The 10411-nt window shown below is 41.3% G+C and overlaps 1 protein-coding gene across 1 annotated transcript in view; it reads right to left on the reverse strand.

The window, feature by feature from the left end:
• Positions 1-8379, reverse strand: part of LOC124596457 (sialin-like) — a 172605-nt gene extending 164226 nt beyond the window's left edge. Inside the window, exon 1 of the mRNA XM_047135591.1 lies at positions 8358-8379. Coding sequence (XP_046991547.1) covers positions 8358-8379 — 22 coding nt within the window. The remainder of the gene's footprint in view (positions 1-8357) is intronic.
• Between the last annotated feature and the right edge of the window lie 2032 nt (positions 8380-10411).

A 10411-nucleotide genomic window follows, 5' to 3' on the forward strand; every position in this document is an offset into this window, starting at 1 on the left:
TTCTAGACTAGCATGTCTGTGTAACTTCCTGCCTCCGAACGTGGAGTATAGTTTTCATTAAAAATCAATGTAATTTTAATGTTTGTTCAGTATCTTAAATGTGCCTGTCAAAAATTGATTTGCACATCCTTCAGAGCATGTTACGAATACATTTTGTAATTATTGCTATCTCAGCCGATGCTAATGTAGTCTGCATCTCAAATGAGTAAAATCATACATTTGTATATTGTATTTAAGTCGATGGTGCAGAAGCACTAATTGTATCTGATGGCCTGTAAGCAGCAGATGTGTGTTTATAGAACTGTGCATGATAAGCAACGATATTACCAAGGAGCGAAAGGAGCTGATAACTGCATAAGGAAACCTGCTGAAACAGGCTGTGTTCATTATACATGGATATATTTCTGCAGCATAAAACTGGCAGATACTGGCTTTTAGAATTGAAATATTATGATCATGAATGTTAACATCTCATTCTACAAGTTAATCACTCGGTTTATCCGCTCTGACTTCCTACCACAGTCAAACTGACTTTCGTCATCAAAGAGGATACAATACAGGGTGCACATAAAGTCCGGGAACACTTTCAGTTACTTATTGCACAAGAACTAAACATTGTTCAGATGTCATACATATTGCATTTTGAGGAGAACCCAAAGTTTTTTTTTTTTTTTTTTTTTTTTTTTTTTTTTTTTTTTTTTTTTTTTTTTTACAAACAATTGATATGCGAACCATGAGTGACACGGAAGACGTCAACACAGTAATCGAATTCTTTTTTTTTTTTTTTTACTAACAATTGATACGCGAACCACGAGTGACACGGAAGACGTCAATACGGTAATCGAATTCTTGCCATACACGTCCCAGCATGGCTTCGCCGACTCTGGAAGTCGCTTCCCGTATTCTCTGCTACATCACGTGGTCGAGGCGGTACATACACCAGATCTTTAATGTGTCCCCACAGGAAAAAGTCACACGGAGTGAGATCTGGTGATCGGGGTGGCCATTTCATGAAACAGCTATCCCCTTCTGTAGTACGGCCGATCCATCGGTGCAGCAGTTCCGTGTTTACGTACCCACGAACTTCACGATGAAAATGGAGTGGAGCCCCATCTTGCTGAAATATGAACGGAGAGTCCGATTGCATTTGAGGCATCAGCAATTGCTTCAACATGTCCAAGTAGGAATATCCAGTGACAGTGCTCTCGGCGAAGAAGAATGGCCAGTACAGTTTTCGACGAGACAAGGCATAAAAAGCATTTACCTTTGGGGAATCACGCTCAAATTCAATACATTCGTGTGGATGCTTTGTACCCTCGATTCGACAATTATGCCTGTTCACTTACCCATTAGTGTGAAAAGTGGCTTCGTCGCTAAAAATTAAGCGCCCAACAATATCCCCATCCTCATTCAATTGTTACAACTGCGAACAAAACTCAAAACGCCTGACTTTGTCGTCGTCATTGAGCTTCTGCACTAGCTCCAATTTGAATGGGTTCATAGCTTCTGTCGCAGGACTTTCCTCACTGTCACTAGAGCCATTTCTGGCACGTCCACTTCCCTTTGCCGGGCACAAGCAACCCGTCGTAACGAATTTGTTGTGCCAGTGGTAAATGGCCTTCCTTGTTCTTGGCTTCTTACCGTACTTGGTTCTAAACATCTGTTGAAGAGCTATAGCACACCTATTTTTGTCGAACTCCAACACACAGAAAGCCGACTCCGCACCTGAACTCGCCATGTTCGCGACTAGCGCTGACTATCGGCAAATTACCAAACAACGCTGTGGCGGTATAACATGAAAAAAAAAATTTCAGTTTCTCTTCAAAATGACATATGTATGATATCTGTACAGTGTTTGGTTCTTGTGCAATAAATAATTGAAAGTGTTCCCGGACTTTATGTACACCCTGTACTTGTGAACAAAATTGCGAAAGCATGGAGAGGGGCAGACACAGAGTAAATGTCATCTTTGACATTGTAATTTTAGCGCAATTAAAAATGTTGAACAATGAAGAAATATAAAGGGAACAAAACGGAGAAACATTGAAAATAATAGTAATTCAAATGGTTCAAATGGCTCTGAGCACTATGGGACTTAACATCTGTGGTCATCAGTCCCCTAGAACTTAGAACTACTTAAACCTAACTAACCTAAGGACATCACACACATCCATGCCCGAGGCAGGATACGAACCTGCGACCGTAGCAGCCGCGTGGTAATAATAGTAATGTGTGTGTGTGTGTGTGTGTGTGTGTGTGTGTGTGTGTGTGTGTAAAATTAAGACCAGAGTATCGAAGAATGGCTGGGAGAGGTAATACCCCTTCCAGCCTTTCTTCAATTCTATTGCCTTGCCTTTACACTGTGTAAATAACCTGCAATGTAAACATTGTACAGTGAACGGCACATGCTACAATTTCCAGTACAGTAAGCAACATCTTTTCGACTCTATCGCCCTTCAAAAAAACGAAAAATAACCGGTTTTGCACTTGGTCTGCTGGTGCGAAAAGGCCTCCGTATTCTGCACTAACACAAGGAATGTAATTACATAATACTCCACCTGAAGACGATGGTTTGAATCATCGAAATGCGTACCAAGGAAATGAACAAATGGCACACATAGGAAGCTGTTTTATTTACACATGTACATCCACTATCGGTTGAGTGTAGTTCTTTGATAATATAAATACAGAAAATTGCAACCAGTCATTTTTTTGAAATAATTATTTTTTTATTATTTTTTCGAACATTTTTCAGGCTCGTTTCCATATGGTTTTCAGGAGGTTACATGGCTATTTCAAAGCGTAATGCTCCACTTCATGAGTAATATTTTTCGTAATGGTGTTCACCAGTATTGTTGTGCTCTCTGACGGCAACATTCATTTAAAGTTTGGCGATATCACTGTATACTGAAAACCGAATAACGAAATAAAGTAATGTTTGTACAATATCTGCCATTTTTTTTCATTTCATTTATAATTATGAATTTGTTCGACCAGGGAGCGACCGAAAAACCAGTTAACGAGATTCTGCATAGTACTCTAGCGTGTTTGTGATCTGTTTATGAGTGTCTCTGTGCCTGTAAGTTTTTCTCTTTACACCCACCAACCCCCTGCCTCTCTCTCACTTTGTGTGTGTGTTTGTGTGTGCCTGCATCCATTTGAATGTGCTTGTATTTTCAAGTCTTGGCATCTCTGTCTGTCTGTCTGTCTCTCTCCCTCTACCTCTCTCTCTTTCTCTCTCTATGCCTCTTTGATTTCTACACCCTGCTCCACTTTCATCGTTTACCGAATTATCTATTGCTTGAAGTCCCAGGACGTATCCTATCAATTAATCCTTCCTTACACAAGTTGTGGCATAAATTTCTTTTTTACGATTCGGTTATAACCTATTCATTAGTTATGCGAATAATCCGTCGTTACATTTTTCTGTTTATCGGATACGTTTCTCTTCCATAAAACAGTACAATCCAAATACGTGGTTTGGGGGAAAGGGTTCAAAGCACATAAATTTTTAGTGGATCCATCTTACTTTCATAAAGGCTTTTTTTGCCATTGCCGTTGAGTATCTTATATCCTCTTACTTTCCCCCGTTGTCAGCTATTTTGCAGCACAAATAGTAAAAATCATACACTACTTTCAACGTCTCATTTCCTGATCTAATTCCCTCACTGTTATCTGAATTGGGTCGACTGTTCTCCATTAACCTTGTTTCAGCCTTACTGATTTCATCATGTAACTTGTTTTCAAAGCGCTATCCATTCGATTCAGCTGAGTTTCTATGTCTTTCGTATCCCTGACAAAATTGCTATGTAACGGTAAACAGCTTTTTAATTTCTTCTTCCTGAACATCAATTCACTTTCCTAATTTCTTCTTAGCTTTCTTTAGAGATTGTGTTTGAAATGACTTTTCCTTAATCTCAATTTCTTAATGGTAACATAAGGAAGAGAAATGAATGGTTGAGCCCAAACAAAACAGCAACTCCCCTGCGCTCACCCACAAAAGATGATATGTATCTGGTGCAACAGCGACGGTGTGGTGTACTACGAATTGCTTCCCCTAGGTATGACCATCACTGCTGACATTTATTGTGAATAACTGAGACAACTTGCACTGGCATTTCAGGAACAACGACCAGGAACACTACGTGAAGTGATGCTTCTCCATGATAACGGCCGCGCGCGTTTTGCTAGACCGAGAAAGACACTTTACAGGTGTTTGTGTTGTGAAGTCATTCCGCACCCACGTAATTCATCTGATCTTGCGCCCTCAGATTTTCACCTTTTCCTCTCTCTGTCGGACAGCTTTCAAGGAACCTTTCCGGATGGAAATGTGCTCCGAACGTGGTTCGACGAGGTCTTCGCCTCAAAACCACGTGATTTCTGCAGTTACGGAATCGAAAAGTTACCGCAGACTTGTAAATAGTGAAAGACAATATATTATTGATTCGAGCCCACAATGAGGCTTATCGGCACTCATTATTTCCGTGAACCATTCGTCACAGGAACAGGAAAAGTGGATAGTTAGACTGGTACACAAAATACCCTGCGCCACGCATCGTAAGGTGGCTCGCGCAATATAGGTGTAGATCTAGATGTACGCGGAGATGAAACGATTAGTACAAGGTAGGAAAAGATGGTGAACAGCTCCAAACCGTCAATATCCGAATGTGACTCAGATTCCCCGCACAGTCCGAATATTGATGTGAAGGAAAGGTGACGGGGGTGGTATGTGGAAGGGCGTGCAGCCACCGCTTATCGCTAACATTGCCAAACTCAAAACAACATGCTGACAAATGTTTTTTTTTTATTCCAGTCTTTGATCACAGTATAAATTCCTTTGACGATGACCGGTCTCAGTCAGTAATGACCATTTCAGATCTGTTCTACACCATGTCCTAATGTGATAGAGCCGTAACGGCGTCGTCAAAACATATAAATACACTCAGCATCGTCATATAGATGTAAAATATGGTGTAAAATAGGCCACAACGTCCGGCACTATCACATTAGATCATGGTGTAGAACAGATCTGAAGATGGTCATTAGCGACTGATACCGGTCATCGTCAAACGAATTCATATTGTGATCAAAGACTGGAATAAAAAAACATTTGATAGTATTGGATCACTGTTCATATTCGCTATTATGTCGCAGCCGGTGACAACATGCTGACGCTATAAAGACAAGGGATGAGGCGAGGAAGAAGATGAAGAACATTTTCACGATGAAAATCAGCCTTAATTTAAATTCTGCTGAAGTTATGAGGAAATAGGTTATGAAGAGACGGGAGTAACTTCCCTCATTGCTGACGTGCTACTTTCTTATTAATGAACAGCGGCAGGTTTTGTGAAGGGATCGTTTAGTGGATGCGAGAGCGTTGCAGGTTTGTTCGACAATCTCTCGTTGCAGACGGTAGAAGAGAGGTGCTGCACATCATGCAGAGATTTACTGTTGTAATTCAGAGAGCGGACACTCGTAGAAGTGTCGGACAACATATTACACCCTCCCACATTTGCTTCGCGAAATGACCGCGTCAAGAATGTCAGAAAGATTGGAGCTCATACGGAGTTTTAAGGAGAGTTGTTCTTCGCACAGAGCATTCACGATGTAACAGCTAAGGTAATAAGCAACTGATATATCAGAAATATCCTCCGCTACATACCGTAGTGTGGTTTACAGAGTACAGGTGTAGGTTGACAGATTTTAGGAATAAAATCTTCTCTGTTTTCAAGGCGCGTCAATTCCAATAAAATTCGGGAGCTTTCGATGACTATCTCCGGAGAACCGAGAATTTATTCGGACATGCCGCGGCGAAAAACTCCGAGGAGACAGATTTTAAGCTCTGTTCGTAATATAGCTAATTTTTGGTGTCTTGCTAATTTTGTTTTTATTTTGAAATTTCTCGGGTATTCCGCGGGGTGGCGTCGTCAAGAATGGTACTATATTTCGTTAAAGAGGTTTTTTGTCATCTTTAGGCAGCCCTGGTGAGTGATTTGTCGTCTACTGGCTGAAGATGAGTTGACCGTATGCGCCTTGGCCGCATATTATGACTGTCGAGGGGAGGTGAGAGGTGAGGGTAAGGCAGCGGAGACTCCTTCCCGCAGTGGTTGTACCACTGACCGTGTTTTGTGGTTACTCGAAAGCTGAGATTAGACAGCCAGGTGACACTGGCAGTGCTCGAAGACAAGACCGACTAGCATCGACCCTTTTCCGCTACTGGCAGCGCCAGTAGAAATGGTCAGTTAGTCGTGGGAATGCCGTATATCCACTCTCCCAACGCGGTACGTTGGTGCGGCTAAGCCGGTAAGACGGGAAGGGGGGGGGGGGGGGATGAGGGAGCAGAAATACGTGACCAGGACGCGAGCCGCGGTCTCCCGTGTCATGGAGCCATCACGATGGTCGGGACGCAGCACATGCGCAGAACACACGTCTGTGGTGTGACCAAAGCTTTTAGTTGGGTTGGCGCAAAGGGGTCTCCTACAGACCGGGTCGTTGTGCTTTGAGCACTCTCAAGGCTGTATCTCAAGCCTTACTTGGATGGAAACCGCTGTATCTATTTATCATCTCATCATGTAACCGAATTTCTATAGATTGTTTTAAAACACACTCCAAGCATGTGTTTGCCTGTTTTAACGGTTTGGTGTCGCTATACTCCATGCCGTGTCCGTCGGAGAGGCAGTGCTCCGCCGTAGCTGAGTAGGTTGCTTGTTGCTAATCTGTGTGGCGTTTGCGCCCCGCGCATCTTTCCTGTATCGTCCGCATGGTCTGACCTACGTACATTTTCCCGCACTGGTAAGGAATACGATAAACTCCTGGTTTTTGGAGTCATAAGTTGCCCTTCACAGACCCCAACAAGGCTTTCATGTTGGGCGGCGGACGAAATACACAGTTAACTAAATTTTTAGTCGATGCTTGACAGAACATGGCAATCATGTTTAAAAGAAAAACTCTTCCTAATGTTATGCAGAATTGTATTTATTTCGTCACGAACCGACTTTCGGCTTCTCATGTCATCGTCGCAAACACAGATAAACACGATATGATACACAGATATTGTTTGTACTGAAAATACAAAAATGACAAATAGGAAAATATTACATTGATTACATTAAGTAAAAAGGAGGTGCAAACAATGTTTTTATGTGAAGATACACATAACAAATGAAGAGAAATAAAATGAATTTAAAGTTTGAATCTAGTATTTGTAACGACTTTGTAGATGTTGGAAGTTGGACCTTTCAAGGAAGTGGTTCACTTTTCTAACGTAATCACTTTTGTTCAAAAGAACTAAACTGATTTTTCAGCTTTGGTAGCGATAAAGTCGTTGGAGATTATTTTCTTCTTAAACTTCCAAATAATAGACTCAAACTGTAAATTCATTTTACTTCTCATCATTTGTTATATGTATCTCCACATAAAAACTTTGGTTACACCCCCGTTTTAGTTAATTTAATTATTGTAATGTTTTCCTACGTGAACATTTTGTCATTTTTGTATCTTCTGTACAAATAATATCTGAGCAAGTCGTACATCTTGTTTATCCGTGTTTCCAACATTCATTTGTCACCTGAAGATGGCCTGAGGAAGCGAAAGCCGTTCATGACCAAATAAATATAGTTCTGCACAACATTAGGAAGTGTTTTACTTTATTAAAATACACAGTTATGTTTCCGGTGTTTTCCTGCCGATTTTTGCGGATGGGTTACCGTCGTAAGGGATTCATGCCGTCGCAACGGGTTTCACTTCTTTCTCTGCCAACTATGGCGTAGGTTTTTATTTTTATTTATTGCCGGAGATCTATTTATCCCAAATCTGATACCGACCTATCAAATTAATCATCTCTTTAAACATGTATCTAGCCCTGCAATTACGTTTTAGCTAGAATTGAAAATACGAAAATTGTTAAGTTCCACTGACTCGGTTCAGGGGAGCCTTTACTAGCATGTGGATGAGTTCATTACCTCTTCTAGCCCACAAAAATCAACGTACAACAGGAACAAATAGAACAAACAGAACATTTTAAAACTGACAATTGCTCCACCGTTACTGCTGAAGAAAATAAATGATGTACTGCATACAGTTAGTACCAATGAAAGTAATAAATCGTTTGCTTAAGATCAACACTGAATCGCTGGTGTATGGCGGCGTATTAATTATATTGTTTAAAGTGGTTCCAGTTGTTCTGATACGCCTCGGCAGCTCACAGGGTTAAATGTCAGCCAGTCTTGGAGGTGCACTTAGTGGGTCATCGAGTATCATGTAAGAACAAAATTTTACTTCACAAAAATTACGCATGTAATGTACCAGTTTTCTGCGCGTTTCATGAGTTTGCCAAGCCGGAGCTGCTGCAGCCTTACCTCCGCCCCTTGTCAGCGCCATGCTGGCCGGCTATGGAGTGAGCAACGGGCGCATGGCGACTGCTTTAAGAGGCAGAGGGCACAGTAAATCATTTCTTGTTTGCTAGCGTTTCTTATCGAACATCCTCCATTGTGTGAGGGTGCTCTGTGAGGTGACAGGGAGACAAAATCCCGCCGTCTGCTCGCCACTCTTTTTCCGGCGTCGTACGGATTTCAAGAGCGGCAAAGCCGTCTATTGTTGCGTAGGTGCTTCGCAAATCCTCGTCTCGTGACGTAGCTCACGGACCATATGTGATGATATGACGCTGCATTATTAAGCAACACAGGCAGCAATAATAACTAAGGTGCTCGTTTCTTCAGACATTTGTAAAGCCTACATAATTCATTCGTTTACGGACTCTCCTATTCATTCACATTTCATTTTCCACATGTATCCTCAAGGACGTGAAATGACTCAAAGAATATTTTACAGACGTGTTCAAATTATTAGACTAAAGACATTTTTTTCCGAAACTTAACATTTGTTACACATTTACATACAAATACAGATGGTTGGTTGGTTGGTTTGGGGAAGGAGACCAGACAGCGTGGTCATCGGTCTCATCGGATTAAAGAAGGATGGGGAAGGAAGTTGGCCGTGCCCTTTCAGAGGAACCATCCCGGCATTTGCCTGGAGTGATTTAGGGAAATCACGGAAAACCTAAATCAGGATGGCCGGACGCGGGATTGAACCGTCGTCCTTCCGAATGCGAGTCCAGTGTGTAACCACTGCGCCACCTCGCTCGGTACAAATACAGATTATATTTGTACACACTATACTTCGTATGTATGCCTTTGTTCTTAATCAACGTTTTTATCCTAGTTTTTATTAACTTTTCACATTTCATTTTAATATCATTGTCATGGTACCAGATTTCCTCTAGTTTCTCCCTTAGGTCTTGTTTGGTGGTTATTGTAAATTTCATTATCCTCTGTTTCACAATAGTCCCTACATTTCCAATTGGGTTCATATCTGGGCTATTCCCTGGCCAGGGCAACACTTTCAGTTGCTTTTCTTCTAAGTACCTGGAAACACTTTTGGCTTTGTGGCAAGTTGCCCCATCAGGTATAAAAATGGCATCTTTATTGAGAAACCACTCTTTTATTTGGGGGAAAAATTCCTTTTCAAGGATTTGTTTATACTGTTCTTCCCTCACTGTCCCCTCAACAATGTGTAATCTGCCAGGACCTTTCAAGGACTTCACATTCCAGACCATAATGGAAGTTGGATGCTTCACACATTGCTGCACACACTCAGCTTTGAACTGTTCTCCAGGTCTGCGACGAACATACTGGCTGCTTTCTTCCATCACAGTGAATATAGATTCATCATTGAAGCGTACCTGAAGCATATGTACAAAATTCCAAGTTAGAAAAGTTAGGAATAATAGCGTAGGACACCTCAACAGTCCCAAAATTCAAATGTACAGGTCTTCAGTATCAATAAAACATCAGAATTTCAAGCGAAAACTCCTAACTTTAGACATCAGACCCATTTAATTTACCATATCATTGCACATACCTTAGTCCTCACTTGTCCACTCCTGAAGATGTTTAGCCCACTGCAATCTTTTGGTTTTCATGGCAAGTGTGATTTTCTGTTTTTTTCCTTGGTCGGCATGCCTTTAAACCACATCCAAACAGCCTCCTTCTCACTGTCACGCGTGAAACTTCAACACCAAAACCTTTCACCTGATGGCTCATGTCTATAGAAGTAAGTTTACAGTTCATTGTTTCCATGTTTGTTAGTCTTCTCATTGTTCTAGGACTGATTTTTGTTTTATGTCCACATTTTTCTTTCCTGTTTGGCTTGTATTCACCATCTTTGTGCACTGAAAATCAGATTCTGCTGACAGTTTTCTGTGATATTCTCATTCTGTCAGCAATTTATTGCTGTGTATAACGATTTTCAGCAAGAAGTGCTACCACAACTGAAAGTTTCCAAGGTGAAACATCTTTTGTCTTCCCCATAACCTAACTTTCTTTGGAATTTCCACGATTTATTCCTACAGCTA

The sequence above is a fragment of the Schistocerca americana genome, chromosome 2 (assembly GCF_021461395.2).
Source record: "Schistocerca americana isolate TAMUIC-IGC-003095 chromosome 2, iqSchAmer2.1, whole genome shotgun sequence".
Taxonomy (NCBI): domain Eukaryota; kingdom Metazoa; phylum Arthropoda; class Insecta; order Orthoptera; family Acrididae; genus Schistocerca; species Schistocerca americana.